Consider the following 20,013-nt stretch of genomic DNA (forward strand, 5'->3'; position numbering starts at 1 on the left):
CATTTTTTTCCGACTCATTGTCCCGAAAACCTCTCAAGACTCGTTTCCAACTCTCTTCTACCTCGCTACCATCAAAATAAAGTCTTTACAGAATTATATGTACTCAAGAGAGATGAAGAACTCTACATCCCAAAAAAAAATTGAATAAATATAATTTTTGCACCATAAATTTCTCCAATGAATATCAACATTTTCAAGGACAGACTTTGACGCTTTAAAGATATTGTGCCTTCATATAAATAACACTACTCATTCAAAATATAATACTCTGCTAACATAAAAAAAAATATTACTCTTAACGAATAGCACTAAAATAATAGTTCAATATTTTACAAATGAGACCAAAATAAATGAGACCTGCCAAAAAGAAAAGGGAAAGGGTAAACCACCAAAAACCCATTTTGCAGCTGTGATTCATGCAAAAGTATACATAATTAGGTTCCATATATATGTCTATGAACGGGAGCATCCAAGCTCTTCACTACATCCACCCACTGCCTCTCTAATACAAATACAGAATTTTCTGATAGATAGCCAACAAACAAAACCGGATCTTTGAATGCACAAAACTCAAAGTTCCTTTTCTTATGTAAATGTATCTGTTGATCTATTTTTTTTCTCTTTTTATTCATCTTCGTGCTGTTCGATATAACTAACTTGTCGAGCAACTGATTTTGGTTGACGTTCGGCTCGTCGTCTTGATGAATTGGTATCCCAAAGTCAATTAAGCACATAGCCCTGCAAGGACAGAGAAATTACAAGCACTATAAATGCAGTGAAACTTTTAGAGAGTTTGCAAAACAAACGGGTTTGGAAGGTTTGCATGCATGCAACTCAATTCCTACGTATTTATATATTTCAACTTCATTTTTTACATACATGTCACCTTGTGAAAGTTTAAATGGTGAAAATTTTTTTATGTGATCTGAAAGAATGAGGTCAGTAATGCAGTATAACACTTCATTACTGTTTGGGGCAGCTTGTGCGTTTCAGGATAAACAGCTTATCCTGAAATGTGGCCTGCAGGTCGACCGCGGGCATCGACCCACGGCCTATGTTTAGTGTAAAAAACTCAAATACGCAGACAACATTTTCAAAAACGCGCAAATCAAACGATTAGATGGCGTTTTCAAAAACGCCGCCGCACTTATAAGCTGCCCAAAACGGGCCCTAAATGCAAAAAAGTAAATTTTATGTTTTAGATATGTAAATATATAAGAATTGGGAGGTAGGCATGTAAATGCCCAAATGGACAGTTTTTTGTGCAGATTTTTAATGGAAACCAAACCTTCTGTTTCATGCTGTGTATGTTTTTGTGGGTGGTGGGACATGAAAGTTTAGTATGCAAATTAAGTAAAATAAATGTAATCAAATGTAAACAAAACAAAATGAGAATTTCAATATAACATTTTTAGTCACAAGAAGCAAGAAATTTTTATCTCAAATAAATTTATTTTTTGGAATGAAACATTACACAAAAATCACCCAAGCCTTTATAAGCTATGCATGGCATTAAGGCTTGTGCTTGTTTTTCTTTCTTCACAAAAGATTGAAAAAAGGCAGAGTTTCAATCAGAGAACGAAGTACCTAGCACTGTAGATCATCACCGATGTTGAATTACAAGGTGGAAAAGTTAGGCCAATAACCTCCCCTGGAAAATCCTGAAATCTTCTTGGCAAAATGTTTTTGTGTCGCCTTGACCATTCCCCTAATTGCTTTGCTTCCACATCAAGCACATAAATCTGGTTTACAGACGTCGTTATGACCAGCACATTACTATTACTCGGAGGAAAACCTCCGGCGGTAACAGAAGCACCGTCCAACCGAGAAATAAACCAATGTTGCCTGCCAATGAAGAGAAACAAAATGAGCTATCAAAACAATTTTATTAATGGCCAATTATGTCATTTAATTTATTTACTATAATATCATGAATTTCACCCTTCAATCATTTTTACTACCCAACCTAAAAGATAAACAATAGCATGCATATTTTGCAAGCCATCCACTGGGTCGTCTATCGCACACATAATGCAGTCTAACATTCAGTAAAGGTACAATGTTGGCTTTACCGATTTTTATTGGACACATGATACATATGAAATAAAAAGTTTTAAGGTCTAAGCTTCCCCTTTGATAGATGTAACATGAAATGCACAAAAACAAACGTATAAAATATACAATTCACATTCTATCAACCCTTATTTTGGTAAAAAAAAATGTCACCATTTTTTCATACAAACCCAAAAAACAACCGTAGAGCTCACTCCAAATGATAATTTAAAAAACATCAAAAACCTAAGTTTTGGCAAGCAATTTAAAATGAACAAAAGCCACACCCAAAAGTCACAGATATTTAAGAAATACAAGCAACAGATTTAACCAAATGTCAACCACACATAGAAAACGGATCATGGAATATACAGATGAAAAGAATAAGAATAGTAAATCACTAAAGAAGATTCAAGCCACAAACAAGTACAATAAGAAAGCTTCCCCCAAAGGTTGTGTTACGTTTTTGCCAGTCTAAGGGCAAGTTTGTCTTTTGTATGTCTAAGAGCAATATAGTCTTTTGTTATTATTATTGTTGGGTATAAATAGGCTTATTATGTCCAAGGTTAGTTTTTATGCATGAAACTCAATTGTCAGTCTTAGGTTTAAATTTTGGAAGAGATTTCTACCTCTCGAATTATAAGAATTGGGAGAGATCATCTACCTCTCGAATCATGGGTTTTTATCTTGTATCCTAATTAAGTTGTTTGAATTATTAAAATAAGAAATCTATTTTGCCCTAATTTACGTGAAGAATAGTGTTGACTTTTGCTCTAGATCGTATCAAACTGGTATCATTGCGACGTTTCTGAGAGATAACAAGTTCCTTCGTGACTAAGCACCTTTGACATCAGATTCAAGCAAAGAAGGCCTTGACTTGATCGCAACATACAAAAAATTATAACTTCTGGCTTTTTCCTCCTCTAGCTTCATCCTGCAGCAGTGTCGCAAGTTCAGCGCGGGGAAGGAGACGACAGGATCGCGTCTTACGTAAGTAGTGTCATCTCTTCCCATTTTTTTTTTCGAGTACAGCCACTGCAAGGCAAGAGACAAAGGGATTGCGGCTTACTGAGACCCGAAACTCCCTCATTCGCCTCCTCCTGCACTATTTGCATGCAATCACAATCAAAGCGAGCTGGGAAGGCCCTAACATGAAGGAGTCGCGAAATACATAGCTAAATAGGGAAGGCTTCAGTGGGATCACAACCTACCGAGGATCTGTAACTCAGATCCTTCTTCTTTTTCTCCCTATCCTTGCAAAAAAGCCAAGATTAGAGCTAACAGAGATTGCCACGTGGGGATTGCAGCGCACATAGACCACAAGCTTCCATCTTTCTACTTCCACTCTGTCCTCGCGATACACTAACGGGATGACGGTGTCCAGTCATGAGACAATAAATACCTAAGATCCCTAAATTCAGCGACCAGGACAAGCATCCTCGAGACGGAACCTATCGTGATTTGGGAAGCAAACAACAGAATTACGACATTCCTCTTGAGATTCAAGCTAGCTGGGAAGCCAACCACAGGATCACAAATTTTGAAACCCTACAAGAAGTAATGTTCGTAAAAAAAATAAATGCTTCAGAAGAAAAATTAGAGAAAATTGTGAGTCAAATCAGCTTTGAGATGGAAGAAGGTTCGTCGCCATATAAAATAGGTTTTCTCCCATAGAAAGCCGAATGGAGGGCGGATTTGAGAGCATAAGGGAAATGCAAGAAATAATGAAGAAGATAGTAGAGTTCCACATAAAATTGGCTCGGCCCGTCACAGGGTCGAGAGATGATGTCGGGAACGAACTCCTGCAGCAACCAAAAGGATTCGCACGACATGAGGGCAATTTCACAGTTTTAGGCGGATTGCGAGCTGTAGTAACGAAACCAGGAGCAAAATCAAGTCGCAACACTTCGAAGAAATAATATGACATTTGAATTGCTTGAACAAACAAAAGCAAGAAGGATTGAAGTTGACAAAGATGGAAGACACATGAGACAGAGTTGACAAAAATTCTAGTGATCGATAAGCCACGGGATGAGCTATTTCGGGTTGTGATATTCTTTAAGATTGATTAAAAATCAGACCACTAATTGATTTAGATGCAGACAAAGGATGTGCACAAAACTACATTTCGAACTCTCCTGATTAAATGAAAAAGACGGTCACATGATGACTTCGGGGGAAGCCACCTAACTTGATGAAGCAACAGTCTAAGGACAATTTAGTCATATTATTATTATTGTTGGATATAAATAGTCTTATTAAGTTTAGGGTTAGTTTTGATGCATGAGATTGAGTTGCAAGTCTTAGATTTAGGTTTTAGAAGAGATTTCTTGCCTCTCAAATTATAGGAATTGGGAGAAATCGCCTAACTCTCAAATTGTACGTCTTATCTTGTATTCTCATTGAATTATTTGACTTATTGAAATAATAAATCTATTTCGCCCTAATTTCTGTGGAGAATCATATTGATTTTTGCTATGGATCGTATATGTTGTTACATTTCAATAATTTGCACCGAGCAGCTTGAGCATAAATTTGAGCGCAAAGTTAAATTTATTAAACAGCGCGATAAAATTTTATTTCGCTTAAGATCAACTAACTATAGAAACCCCCATACTAATACTTTTCAAAAAATCCCAAAAAATCCAATAACAAATGGTTTCCCAAAATCGTTCAATTTCAATAATACTTAACAAGTTTATTTTTAGCTACTAAGCAAAATAACTCAACAATTAAAATAGAGAGCAGTTGGAAAGCATAGATTCTTTATTGCTGTAGTGCTAATCCTATGATCCCCATATCCTGAATCCTGGCAATACAGAAATTCTAGCAGCAGAGACAAAAACACAGAAATCTGAAGGAAAGCAACCACAAAAATTCACAAAGCGAACAAAACCAAACCGCAAAATACAGCCCATTCACTATAAAATCATCATCATAGACATACAGCATAACCAAATAATTATAATAAAACAGTTAAACTAACATCAAAACTTGGAATAACAATTTATTCATCTCAAGCCACGAAACTTGTGTTTCCGATGTATACAAAGTTTCAAATTTGTATCATTCTACCCTGCTTGAAAATTGTGTCTTTCAACCTGTCATGTATTTGATATTCTCTAAGAAAAATTGGAATAATTGTTGCTTTTCTTATAGAAGAATTCATGTATTATCACAAGTAGGTTTGTGACACCAATGTACAGATACATTTGACATATGCCATCAGTGATGGACAAAAATTTCATCATTTAAATATCCCTACACTGATTTGTAGAATAGTCTTTAAAACTCTAGACTAAATTAATATAAAAAGTTTGTTCGAAAATTATAATTTTTTTTATGTTGGTTACTACCCTGCATCACCCACCATATTGCACACAAACTATTTAATCCACCACAAGTTTACAATTATTTATCAATTGTTTATTGACCTTGACAAAGTCATTGGGAATATTTAGCAAACTTTCTAAAAAGAACTTAATTAAAAACTTAAAATTTTTTTAACATATTTCTGAGTTTCTCATTTCATGCACAAATTACAATCAGAATTGAAAAAATACAATTGCAGTTGCTATAGTGTTAACAGGCGCATACTTAAATTAAACACAACATAAATCATAGCAAAACATGTTGCTTACTACAAAAAAGGGAGTTAAATGCCTTGGCATAGCAAGTTAACGCACAATTCAAGGCAAATGAAAGACTCATCATAGAGTGCCTACAAATTTAAAAATCACTAAACATTCAACACACACAAACCAGTCCTCAGGTTGTCAAATAAGATACTCTCCTGATACTTTTCCTTGAGAAACTTTATTGATAAAAATGAAATATTTTTCTTATATTTTCTCCTGAGAAAACATGTTAGCACTTCACAAATCTCAGAGAAACTACGATAACCATCATAAACATGGTCAACATCAACAAAGAGTTAATAATCATGATGAACTTTGTATAAAAATCAAAATTGATTGTTCTTTCAATCGTAGGTATGCCTAATATACATTTTAATTGGATGTAGAGACAAGGGACGATTGCGTAACCAATTCCATAGCCTATGCCGAAGGCTCCATTAGCACAACTATATAAATCAATCTATGGAACTTAAATCGAGATCATTAGTTAAAAAAATAATAGGATAATTAAAAAAAAATTATAAATGAACCCGCGTCTAGCATTTATGTTGAGGTACATGCATAACATCCTACAGCATTAAAAGGAGCATTTTCCCCGAAGCTTTAGTAGCATGAAAATATCTGTAAAGAAAAAACAAATGAATTTAAATGAGCCCCTCCTAGACCTAACCTTTCTATAAATGTGCATTGTAAGTCATGGTGTCAATATATGACCCAACCAAACAACCGATCTAAACTAAACTCAAAAAATCAAAGTTCACATTAACCTGATCACTATTTGAATCAAGTTTGAGCATAAATTACAAACCGTATTATTATTCATATTATATTAGGATTAACTAGAATATACTAAAATCAACCAGAAATTAACCAAATTACTATTTGAGTTTGAGTGAGCAGGCTTGAATCATAAACATGTCTGTTTGGAGTCATGGCATGATTTATATATGTATAAATTTAGATTAGTCAGCTTGAAGCTAGATGAGTTCTGTTCAAGTCAAATTCAAGTCAAATATTTTAAAATATTCAATAAATATATTAGGTTCGAATCAAGCATATTTGGGTCCGGTCAACTTTCACGTTTGACTTGAACCTAATCCGTGAACCCTAATTGAAACACAAAATAATAAGATCATAAACCAAATTGTTTTGCCCCAGCAAACATTTAAAGTTATATACAAGAAAATGTAAAAAAAAAGAAAACATATTTAAAAGTTGATTTCAATTATTTATATGATTTAACTTACCTTAAAATTTTGATTTTCGCCCAATTCTTAATATTAAAGATCTAATACCTTATCGAGGTATTTTCGAGCCTATTATGCATGTTGATAGAGTTTCAGTAGGTGGAGCTTCTACTTAGATAAATAATGTTATTTTCCTATAGTTCACCAGCAATCATTACACTAAATGCCAAGACAGCTAAATTATTACAAACGAAACTACAACAAGTACTTCAAAAATGAATATTTATCCTATTTGTCAGATGAATCAAACTTCAACAAAAGATTTTTAAATCACAAAAGTTTAGTTCGCATAGTTAATGGCAAACATTTTGACAAATTCTGCACTTATGGCTCTTCATAGGGTAATTATTTTAATCCCAAGAAATTGGCGAAACATAGAAGCCCAAATCAAGGATTAAAGTTTTGACCAAGCTTAAAGTTAACCAAACTAGGTCATGATACCTGATCGCATTTCATTATTCAATTTAATTTATGATCCATATATTTATTCTCTTTTAATTAGATTGAATTATCCTACAAATAATCTTATGTTTGAATTGGAGTTGTCTAGCAGGGCTCGAGTCAAGTAAAATATGATTAGTTTCATTTAAATTTAAATAAAATTCTATTTTCTTTAAATAGGATACCCTAGGTGTAGTTATCTTAGAATCACTTTAAATTTTACCCGAATCATTTTTATCCTCTAATCTCAAAATTCCCAAACCTCCGGTGAACTCCCTTTTCTCTTATACTTTTATCTCCTGCAACATCAATTGGGACATTCAAAAGCCCATATTGGCTCTATCAAGGAAGAATATGAACTTGCTCCTGGAAACGACATTCTTTACTCGGCACTCTGGTTTTAAACACCTAAAAGATAAGACAAAACCACCTATATGATTGTTGTACAAGAAGCCTTGCAACATGAAATAGATGACAAATACTTAGAATTAACATCTGTGTAATTGGGCACTACTTTTCCATCAAATAATGTGATTACATAAAATGCTCTTACACATGCATTCAGACTTTACTCGATGATTGGTGTAAGCAATATTTAGAACAAAGGGCAATTCATGCCAAAGATTTTTCAATCTAAATCTTCTTTAAACATGTAAAATAACAACAAACAAAATAAAATATGAGAAAATTACACTGCTTTAGACTAAACGAGTCGTGGTTAGCAAAGCCACTATGGTGAAACCTCAACAGAATAAAGCTTGTAAAAAACTAGTGATTTGGTACATGATTTAACAAATTGTTGATTAAAAAAAAAAGAGAGAGAGGTTATGTGCTTCACAAAGCACTGTTCAAGTGACAATGAGAACTTGCCTGTATGTCTCGAGATTAAAAACATAAATATCGCCAAAACAATTGACAGAAGCTAGCCATTGCCCGTCAGAACTAGTAAACATCCTCGTTATAGAAGGTTCCTGAGGTACTGAGCTCACGTCACCATCCTTTCCTTGAGGCAAAAAAGTATGCACTAGTTCTGAACTCTTAACATCCAAAACCTAGTTTTCCAAAAAAAATGTGTTGAGGTACAAATTAATACCACCACAATATAAACATATAAAAGCATTACGATTAAAAAAAACATGCATCACCAGCCAAATTTTGAGGCTAAGACTGTCAAATAAACCAAATTCAAAAAGAACTTTTTTCCTCTTCTTTATTCAGGAATTGGATAAGTTGAACAATACCACAACCAAATTCATTAAACAACTCACATAAATTTTTCTGTCATGACCGGCTAACATCAACCTCGAGGAGTCAACACTGAAAACCATACAATGAGCATATGGCAATCGTCGAGGTAGATGTAATTTGGTTATAGACCAACCACTTTTTCTGGATTTCGGCTTCTTCAGTTCAAAAATGCAAGGCTTCACATGATCAGAGTAAGCAAAAAGATTACCAGAATTGGATATGGCACTAGAAATGATTTTTCTAGATTCCTTGCTTTTAACATGAGCTATAAATTGGGTGATTGCTTTGCTTCTTCTAAGTGGCTCACCATGATTTGATTTTATAAGCAACAAATCCAGCTGTGTTCCATGTTGTGCAAGTAAAACAGAAGCTCCATCAGAGACTGTAGAAGGCACAATTTGCAGAAGCATGCGTTGAGGTGCCGGACAGATATCATGAGGAGAATATTGTGTGAACTCCCGGGCAGAGTAAGCAAATAACTTGGTGTCATCGCCTCCAGAAATAAGCATGGGGACCCCTAAGTGTGCCCATTTATGGTAAGTAAAATTTATAGATCTATCCTTATGTCGTACATTGCCTAATGACTTTTCATTAGGAGAAGAAGCTGTCACAGATAAAAAAAGAAATTATCATTGATAGGCACACATGTCTATGTATACTAATAGCTGAATGAGACTGACCTTCTGAACTAATAGGAACAGCCACCGTCAAGGCCCTCACGTCATGGGTATGAACTCTAACATAACCAACATATATCCAGTTGTGAGAATGATCCACTAAAGGCTTATTAACTTTACCCAAATCAACAGCATTACCGGAGCGCTTGTAGAGAATAACCTAAATGATTTCAAAACATTAGTAGGCACCCTAAGAAGCAAATGTTGTGTCAGAACTTCAGAACTGAAAAGACAAGGTGTTTAGTAAGCATTATAAGCACAATAAAAGAATACTTAATCAGATGAATTATGATGGCATGTAGTTAAAAAATCAATTCACCATAATCAAGAAAATAAAACAGCAATAAATAAAACAGTACAGCAAGGCCAAACAAACAAATTCCTAGGATCATAATTAGCTAACTGATTCCACCGTGATTCAAGTTTCCAATCATGTAATTTCGTGACCAAATGAGAAACTATCCTCCTCAACACATTGTGTATGACCAAAAAAAACTAAGCTTTTTAGTGATAATTATTGAGTTTAACTCTACAAGAAAAATATTAAAAAGAATTGAAGTTGACAATGCTGCAACAACTGGTTAAAATAAAGTAAATGTTCTTATCTTCTAAAACAAACAATATTATGCGATCAAAAGCAGATAAACGAAAAAGAAATAAAAGCAAATTTTAAAATAAGCAAGGAGAAAAAAATATTTAATTGACGGATAAAATTATGCGAGGGAAAAGAGTTATTTTTTTCATATGATGTTAATATTAAGAAAAAAAAACCTATCGTAATAAGTAACTATTAAGCAATATTTAATATCACATCAATATTAAGCAAAAATGGCTAATTACTAAACAGAGTTAACATGTGATATCGGAACTAGTAGGGAAAATAATAGGAAACAAAAAAACAAACTTTCATTAATATTAAAATAAAATTACAACATGACTTGAACGGAAATAACAGCACAAACACACAAACAACACAAGCAAACACCCCAAATTATGTTTCAATGGATGATGGAGATCGGTGGTGGGTGGGGATGGCTAGCGGGTATGATGAAGACCCAAAGTGCTGGTGGCAATGAGGTGAAGATGCGAAATGATGGGAACAACAAGTGGGAACTGAGAAAGGTTGTTGGTTGTCGGCAGCGATAATGGGATGGTTGAAAGGAGCTTGAACGGAGTTAGGAAAGCAGGATAGCAGTAGTAATCTGTAGGGAGGTAATGGTTTGGTGTCGTGGTCACGGAGGGAGAGTTTGGTGGTTGAGCAGAGAGAAGGCTTGGAGAAGGTAAAAGAGAAGGATACAATCATTATCTCACAGAAGAATACAGTCGGAGCACCACCATCTCCTGGGATACAACCTACAAAACGGAAATGGAATCCATATAGGAGATATGAAGATGACACAATCTGAACTCTAACACAACTCAAATCTTACTTCCACATACAAAAAAGACAATAATTTATAGGCTTAAGAGAAACTTCTACACAAAGGGAAGCCAAGAGGAAACCAGAAATTACTTCCCATAAAAGAACTAGTGTTAATAGCCTGGTTGGATCGCAAGAATTCACGATTTCCTTCCCTGATGCGGGTTTTCCCACACCTGCGAGGGCAGGAGTTTCTCGTGTCACGTGAGGCTTCGCGCTGTATCATACAATTTCGAGCGGGGCTTTGGCCCCGCTGGAGCGCCCTGCTTCAGGCGCTATTAAGAACCCAATTTCGGGCACTATTCTATGCCCGCGTCAATCTCCTACTTTATTAGTTGAAGCTTTCGTTTTGTTGTCGGCCAACCTGAATCCCACTGGCGATATATAAGGGTCTTCCCAATCATACGAGTAAATGTCCATATCGATATGATCTTTGGAGGTCGTGCACCACGCTTATATCGGTGAATCTTCCCAGAGTATCTTAAGATCAGTTCAATTGCACGCACAGTGAGAGTAGTCAGACCCTTCTCACATGGCTATGGTGTTGTTGGTACGATGTCGTCCTGACATAACCTTTGTCATATCTTCCTGTATCAGGGGCGGGTGTCTCTGTCTTCTCGTCTGTTGTTATCATTAAAATCGGTTCCACTGACGCCATTCAGTTGAAAAGGGGTCCTGTAACCTCGGACTCCACCGAAGAAAGGAGGGTGATGTGTTTTCCATCCTTGGTGAAGGAATACGTGTTTTTATATCTATCATGTTGAGTCCCTCAGTCATATTGTCAAGGTTGTCCAACAACCAATAAAAGATGACAAGCATTCATAAGGACCACATCACACCACACTTGGTCATGCAGCTAACATCCAATCGAAAATTCTACCAAACATCTTCGAACGATGATGACCTCATTCTCCTTCTTTAGTCACGTCAGTGAATATGCTTGGGAATGTATCTAAGTTTTCAATCCCAATTTTACAACCATCTGAGTCGATGGCACATTCTTGCTCCTTTAGCCGTCGATGATTAGACTACATGTCTTTCCCTTTACAGTGCAGCTGGTGTAAAATATGTTGTGGCGAAGCCACTGTGAATCCCAAGTATCATCAGTCTGCATGATATGTCGAATCATAAGCGCCTCTCCTTCAACTGGGGGAAGTTGATACTCATGTTCCTCGGCTTTCTCTTCATTGCTAATTTCTACTACAGCGCCTTGATGTGTTTGTTTGACTACCCTGTTCGTAGGGCAGTGGGAGGCAATGTGGTAGTAGTCGTGGCATCGTTAGTACTTCCTGGACAACATTGTGTTGGAGGAGTTGCCCTTTTCATGTTTCTTCGCGCTTTGATCTGTAGTGTCGTTCCCTTATTCGGGCTTGCCTGTGTCTTCTGAGATAACCCTGTCGTGGTAATTGTAGGTGGCAGCCTGCATGAAAGCTGCTGCTTGAAAGATAATTGTTGTCAGCTCTGCTTTTGTTGTTTTTCCGCCTTCAAGGCTAATGCCTAGACATCCTCTAGCGCCCAGTATTGTTGCAACTGTATCACATTGTTGATGGCAAGTTTCAAATCCATGACATATCTCGCTATTGTATGTTCCTCTGGCTCTGTCAGTTCGCATTTCATCTGCAAGTGGTCGAATTGGGCAGTGAACTCTTCAACTGAATAATCCCCCTGTTGCAAGTTGTGGAGCTTTAGAAACATATCCTAGATATAGTAAGGTGGGAGGTACTTTTTTCTACATTACTTTCTTCATATTCTCCCACCTAGTGATTTTTTCACTGTCTTCCGTCTTCCTCTGCCTCTGCATATTTTGCCACCATAGGGAAGCGCTCTTCTTCAGCTTAACAGCAGCCAGCTTGACCGTTTGTCTTCTGGTACATCTTTATATTCAAAAATCCGTTCGACTAATTGCAGCCAGTCAATAAACTCATCAGGATCCATACATCTTTCAAATTATGGAAGGTTCATCTTGATGCCAAAGTCCGCTAACCTCCATAAGGAGCTTCTTCTCTCAGTCTCCTTTGGAATTGGATATCAAAATGGCGTGGTCAAAATTCCTCCTCACTGTTATCTTCCTTGCGGAACAGATTCATCTCTTAGTACTTGCTTCACTTTGACTCTCTAGATCACAGACGAAGGTAACCTCTTTTGGTTTTCGTCATCCAGCTCTGCTAGTCTTCGTTGTAGACGACGGATTAGATGGACCTCTTCGTGGTGGCATGGCTAAAGTTGGGAATCAGAAGAAAATATTTGAGTGGAAGTGGCTCGGGTAGGGGCGGATGTTTGGGAACCTAAGATGAGACTAAGGTAAAGCTAGTTTTGATACCAAATGATATCGGAACTAGTACAGCAAATAGTGGGAAACACAAAAAAAAAATTCATTAATATTAAAATAAGATAATAACATGACTCGAACAAAAATAACAACACAAACACACAAACGACACAAGCAAACACTCCTAATTATATTTCAATGGGTGGTGAAGATCAGCGAGATGGGTAGAGATGGCTAGCGGGGGTGGTGACGACCCAGAGTGCTCGTGGCAGCTAGGGGAAGGTGTACTGTTGGAACAACAAGTGGGAAGAGTTGTTGGTGGTCGGCAGCGGTAATGGGGTGGTTGGGAGGAGCTTGAACGGAGATAGGAAGGTGGGATAGCAGTAGTAGTCTATAGGGAGGTGTAGGGGGGACAGAGGGAGAATTTGGTGGTTGAGGATCGGAGATGAGAAGATTTGGAGAAGGGATAGCGTAGTTCATCAATATAAAAGTATATCATAATATTTGTGACATTCATTTAATCATTTTATCTATTAAAGATCCTTTTTATATACATATATAATTGTATAAGCATATTTGTAAACAATTGGCTTAGTAGTTCACCAATTCAATAAAAATAATATTTGTTTAACAGGTAGTGTATATTGAAACTTGCTTTTATTTAACAAATGCAAGTATTCAATAACATACAAAAACAATCTAAATATAATTTTGTATCAATGTATCACATAATAATTATATAGAAAAAAGAAATTATTAATTTAACACATGATTATCTCAACAAGATTGACATGGTAGCCCCTGTGTAAATAACAAGTTTTTAAGATTTTAAGAAATTCTTAATCCAAACACTAATTTAATATATCAACAATCTAAAGTAATGCTCGTACCTCGAAAAAATTTTCCCGCATAATAATACAATCCTTATTTGATAATTTTATGCAAAATTTACAGTCTCTCGTTAACAAAAAACAAACACACGAAACTACAATCAATTAAATAAATATTTTCTACATTGATTGAAATAAATATAAATATTTATTTGATTAAAAATAAAAAATATATATATGAATATTTTAACTCAAAATACTAATTTATCCCCAAAAGTCCTCCTTCCCTCTTTTCTCTTTCTACTCCGCTTCTTACTCATTTCCATTTCCTTTTTTTCCTTCTCTCTTCCACATGGCAGTTGTCATTGAGAGCCCAACTATCAATTTGCCTTCCCCACCACACGGGATCGCATGGATCGCGATCCCCTCTCCCACTATGAAACAATCTCGATGTGAGAGAATTGAAGATGGGAAATCGGGAGAGAGAGAATGTAAGGTACTAAACTTTAATCATATATATGTATACATAAAAAAATATTAATGCTTAAATCACATACATCCAAAATTCACCCTTACGCTGCATACATGATAAAGTAGAAATATTGCAGTGTTGGATAAATAACCTGAATTACAATTAAGTAATTAATTAAGTTTAATTAAGATATTATTTTAAATGATTTAGATCAAATATATTGATAATTTATATATAGTGTTATACATCACTTTGATAGTTGCAATATGGAAAATTTTATGAAAATAATTTGAATGCATTTCAAGTGGTGCGAAAAATTGGGTATATTTTAAAATAATTAAATTTTACATGAAGTGAACAAAGTTGGATACAAAAACAACAAAACTTTCATCCCACAAATATTTTAAAATTATTAAAAATATACCTAAACTGAACAAAATTGGATATTACACAAAATCTTGTTACAATAAGAATGTGAACAAATAAACAAAAATAAACTTGAATATATCAATTTAGGCTCAATGCAAATTCAATTTAAGTCAACAATTATCAAGTTCGGGGCGGGCTATGTTTTGTAACAAGTAAAGTCTAATAATTTAAATATTTCATCACCAATCAAGATCACCATCAATAAAAAGTATTAAAAATTTATTTACAAAGTAAAGTATCAATGTTCTTAAAAATAGATGTATCTATTTTAAAATTATTGAAAATTTACTAAATTGAACAAAATTGGGTATTACACAAATCTTGTTACAATAAGAATGTAAAAAAATAAACAAAAATTAAACAACTAATTAGGGGAAAATCGAGTTGAATTTAAGTGTGATGACTAAACGTAAATATATCAATTTAGGCTCAATCCAAATTCAATTTGAGTCAACAATTATCAATTTCGGGGTGGGCTTTGATTTGGAATATCCGAAAACTACAAATTTAAATATTTAATCACCAATCAAGATTATCATCAGTACAAAGTATTTAAAATTTATTTACAAAAAGTAAAGTATCAATGTTCTTAAAAATAGATGCATAAATGCAAATCAATGTTATATTTATGTGTGATGTAAATATTTGCATACCTATGTATATGTCTTAGCACACATACAAATATATGTATGTAATTTATCGAGCTAAGTTCAAATTGGATAGAGCTTAAATTTAGAGTGTCATATTCAAGACAGAGCATATTGATATCAAATTCAAATCAGTTAAAATTCAGAAATTTACTAACCTTCAAGTTTAGAATATAATTACTTGTGCTCAAGTCGAATGAACAAAAACATTGTAACATCCACAATTACACAAGAAGTTGATGAAACTGGAAAAAGAGAGGATGCAATTTGAAAAATCATATACCTGGCCATCTGAACCAGCTGAAAACAATCTATTGTGGTTTGGAGCAACTGCTAAAGCATTAACGTCACCCTTATGATAAGTATGACTTTGCAGTAGGGTTCCATGTCTACTGTCCCAAAACTGAACACTACCAGTACTATCTCCACTAACTAGGGTTCCACACCTGATATAGTTTGATTTAAAACAACAATAAATTAATAACAAAATTAAGAATCACTTTCAAGAAAAATTTCATCACTAATCACTATAATATTTAGAATTTTTCAACCTTAAGAATAGTAAAGACCATACACAGAGTTCCGATCCACTTCCGAGCCCTCCAAGCCCCACAGTAATACGGTAGGTCTCACGGAATGATGATGTGTCCCAACACCTTATGACACTGGAACAAAATAAATTATGAAATAAAAAGTGGCAATAATAAAAATAATTGTATGAAATAAATATAAAATAAAAAAATGGATAAAATTGGGAAGTGGAGAGCTTGATCAATAAAAAAAAGCATCAACTTTGACACATTAAACACGAATAATTGCAATGACTAAATTACAAACTTACCCATCACTGCTCCCAGAAAACAAAAACTTTGCATCGAGACTCCAAGCAACACTTAGTGTGCGTCCTAATATAAGAAAAGAAGAAAGATATGTAATAATATTTATTCAAACATAAACTATAAATGATGAGGCATAAAGCAGAGATCTAACCACTGACTCTAGGGAAAGTCCTTTTGTAAGTTATATTTCCTTCCTCGACAGTATATAAACGCACACAGCCATCATCGCATGCAAGGGCCAAGTGCAAATTTTTGTTCCCAATAATTGCAGCACTTAGTTCAGTAGGGTCTTCATCGCCGTCGGAATAAGAAGAATCAAAATTACTATCCCCATCTTGATAAGTATTTCCATTTGGTAAAGGTTGTAATTCTTTTCCCCCAAAATGAAATGAATCATTGATTGGTTGTAAGGCCATCTGCCAGATGGATACGCCAATGGTATCGAGTACTATCTAAGAGAAACCAAAAGAACATGATACATGTAACAGTCAGAAAAATTCAAATGAAACAATATCTCATTAAACTAAAACTAGTGTGATAAATCATATCGAGTTGATATTACAAAAATGCTTACAACAGGTCATTTATCTAATAGCTATAAACAGCAAAAAATAGTAAACATATCGTATCAAAAAACTTTAATATAATTAACAATTAGTTCAGCAAACTTGTCCATCAGAAAATTTACAAGACAATTGTTGATCTTCCTGTCCAAAAGCAAACACACAAATGAAATCAATAAAATGCAATAAATCATCTCCAAAAGGTTCATTAATATAAGAAAATGACTTAAAATCCCTCTCTACTTCTCAAGTCATGCATATAAATCTAAATTAAAAACATGATAGCGGCTACCAGGACTCCCTATGAAGAGGAGTGAAAAAAAAAACTAGTTTTTTTGAAATTTTATATAAAAAAAGCTTAAAAAAGACTAGAGATTACATCCTCGTAGCACAAAGATTAGGAAATAGTCTCAATCATATGTGGAGTAAATAAAGCTTGGGGTAGAACAAAATAGTATAGGGATCATATTTACTCACAAAACATGGGGAATATGCAAAATGTGTGAGGGTAAAAAAATTTAAAGTACGCCAATATGGTATGAAAGAGGTCATCAACTATTAATAAAGCAACACAACATTCTCAACAGATTGATAAATTCCAAAAATAAATAAAAACTCAATGCAACTCAAATTCAATCACCAAAATGTAAAATAATCATGCTCGCTGAGATAAAGTTCAGAAAAGTTATACAACAGGAAGAGGTTAAATAAATCTTCAACCAAATTTATGAAAAAAAAAATACAACTTAAAACAAACTTCCATTTCCACTACAAGTACCATGAAATGCAGTTTGTGACCTGAGGCCACAAGGTTTCCTACACAGTGGATTACAACATTTAAACAATTTCTCGAAAGCATAATCAAATTTCAGCCATGACACCACATCAAAGAGTATAAGAAAAAAAAATTCACATACATACCACACAATTTTTATGCATTTGCATATCTAACACCTAAAGTTTGAAATTCACATTTTGTAACACTTAGCCCATTCATAAAAAGTTGCATTTCACTTCTAAAAAGTCAGTGATTGTGGTATTTTTATGTATGTCAAAAACTTGAATGTTATGCATGTAAGTATGAAAGTTTGGTGATAGATATGTAAATATATGAGCTTTGTGCGGTATGTATGTAAATGCCCTAAAAAATTAAAACTTACAACATCCACCGTAAGAAAATGTTACATCTTTTACAAATAACAAGTGTATATTCTCTCATCAATTAATTGGTTTAACTATCGCACTAGTAGCCGTTGAGAACTTCATGACAAAAGTTACCAAGCAAAATCCTCAGGTTAGGCCAACCAAACTTGAGGTGGTGCATGCATTAACAAGAATCATATGAATAGCATTAATAAGAATGATGGTATGTTAGCATAACTCCGGTCAGCTTTCATTCTAGCACGAATTATTCAGCATCCGCTTTGTTGCTTTTTTCAATTCTATTTGCTGCTTTTTAAACACCGAGGGAAAAAAATAAACCCAGTTTCACAATGACAAGCTACGTGCATCTCAAACCACATCAGCATGAAGTAGGAATTCTTGCCACCAATTTCTGAGTGAGCTTCCAGATAAACAAAAAAAGAGAAAACTTACTATAAAATATGGAAAAATTAAAAAAATAAAGAAAAAAATCAAATCCTAAATACCATATGTGTAAACTCAATTGACAGGTGTATCATGTAAGAAAATCAAGTAAACTCAAACTAAAAGCACAAAAAATCACAAAAAATAAGTTGGTAAACCTTCTGCGCTAACGAGAAGAAATCCCACTCTGAAACAGATCCATCAATGCTGGAAGACAGCAAACGACCTCGCCCTCCACTCTTTGAACGGTAAGGTAACCAAACCATTGAAGAAACTCTGGAGCCATGATTCCCATGGATGGTCTGCAACCAAACGGATGAATTATAGCCCAAGAGATGCTCAGCCAATAAAAGAGAGCAAAAAAAAATCATACCAACTGGCAATGCCAGCCAACAGAGCCGGGGGAAACAAGCCAAATCTCTACGGATCCATCCTCCCTTGCAGCGGCCACCTGCGAGCCATCGTCGCTTGTGGCGAGAGCAACCACCGCCGAAGGAGTCCACTCGATGGAACTATTCCTAAGAATCTGCAGCCTCTCCATTCGCTAACAGAGAAGCGAAAGGAGAGGAAGCGATTCACTTAATCAAGTTTCTGGAGCCCTGCAATCCGATTCCTCGTGATCTCGAGTTTGCGAAGGAACTGTGCAGCATATCATCAACAAGACGACAGATTGATGATCCGGTGGAGAGATCGGATTGTAAGGAGTGAAAAAGCAAGCGACTTGTGAGGTGGGCGAAGCTGCAACAGCGGGAGAAAGAAGGCGGCTGAATTTAGGAGCACCAAGGCTTTGATTTTGAGATGAGGGTTTAGGGCTATGAGAGTTTTTTTTTTTAATTTTACTTCGGCACGGCATTCCGAATGAAAGATAGGGATGGGGTCTGGGTTGCCGCGGGATTTGTCGAGCTGCCGGGCTAGCCCACAAAAAGCCCAGCCCAAGTAAATTTTAAGTATCTATTAAAATAGATTGACAATATTAAGTATTGTGTGGGTATGTATGTAAATTTCCCGACTAATTAACCTTGAAGCCACTTTAGCTCCAATTACTCTTTAATAGGAGAAAGTAAAATTTATTTGAGGTTTGTGTAAGTTGTAAAATGAAACTTGACATGCATAAATGCATCGATTTAGCGGTTCGAAATAATTATTTGATTGATCCTTTTATAAATATTAATGTTTCATATGTTTTGCATCTAATTTTTCTTTTAGGTTTAAAATATGTAAAGTAATTTAATAGGATTTCTCTTTAGCGGAAATTCTTCTCGAACATAAAAACCTTTACTTCTTGTAGTAATCTTGCCACTATCCATTTTAAAATTATGAGTTGTTGGGTTTGTTGCAAATCAAATATTGTGAAATTATTTTATTTATTATTTAAGATTAGTGGTATAAAAGTGTCCAACCAAGCTATAAGCTTGTTTGAACTCGATAAGGGAATGCTAAAATGAGCCAAGCATGTTGAGTTCATGTGAGTTCCAACTAAGGCTTGAGCTCGAAGAGCTTGAGTTTGAGCCTAATAAAACTCTACAAGTTGTCTCGATTGGAATGGTTGAGAAGCTTCACCTTGATGTTGTGCACCTCCTCCTCCCTCCAACTTGCTCTGTGGATGGGTTTAGTTATGACGTAGACCAATGGTGGCTCGAGCTTGGTTTAAGGC

General features: G+C 35.0%; 1 protein-coding gene across 1 annotated transcript; it reads right to left on the reverse strand.

Annotated features, from left to right (window-relative positions):
* Positions 1 to 295: 295 nt before the first annotated feature.
* LOC110018581 (U3 small nucleolar RNA-associated protein 4 homolog) lies at positions 296 to 19,199 on the reverse strand. The gene is made up of 11 exons (XM_020715929.1): positions 18,733 to 19,199; positions 18,518 to 18,661; positions 16,361 to 16,661; positions 16,212 to 16,275; positions 15,922 to 16,035; positions 15,654 to 15,816; positions 9,307 to 9,463; positions 8,647 to 9,230; positions 8,249 to 8,430; positions 1,588 to 1,845; positions 296 to 738 (listed from the first exon to the last, which is right to left on the reverse strand). Exons 1-11 carry the CDS (start codon positions 18,898 to 18,900, stop codon positions 435 to 437), a joined length of 2,439 nt encoding a protein of 812 aa, XP_020571588.1. The 5' UTR covers positions 18,901 to 19,199; the 3' UTR covers positions 296 to 434.
* Between the last annotated feature and the right edge of the window lie 814 nt (positions 19,200 to 20,013).

Source organism: Phalaenopsis equestris, unplaced genomic scaffold (assembly GCF_001263595.1).
Source record: "Phalaenopsis equestris unplaced genomic scaffold, ASM126359v1 Scaffold000025, whole genome shotgun sequence".
NCBI classification, from domain to species: domain Eukaryota; kingdom Viridiplantae; phylum Streptophyta; class Magnoliopsida; order Asparagales; family Orchidaceae; genus Phalaenopsis; species Phalaenopsis equestris.

Excerpts from the sequence above, each read along its gene's own strand:
- LOC110018581 (XM_020715929.1), bottom strand. The coding sequence starts at position 18,900 with ATGGAGAGGCTGCAGATTCTTAGGAATAGTTCCATCGAGTGGACTCCT. Across the intron at positions 18,662-18,732 it reads TTGGCTGGCATTGCCAGTTG|ACCATCCATGGGAATCATGG; the intron begins GTATGATTTTTT and ends GTTTGGTTGCAG. Across the intron at positions 16,662-18,517 it reads TCTTCTCGTTAGCGCAGAAG|ATAGTACTCGATACCATTGG; the intron begins GTTTACCAACTT and ends GGTTTCTCTTAG.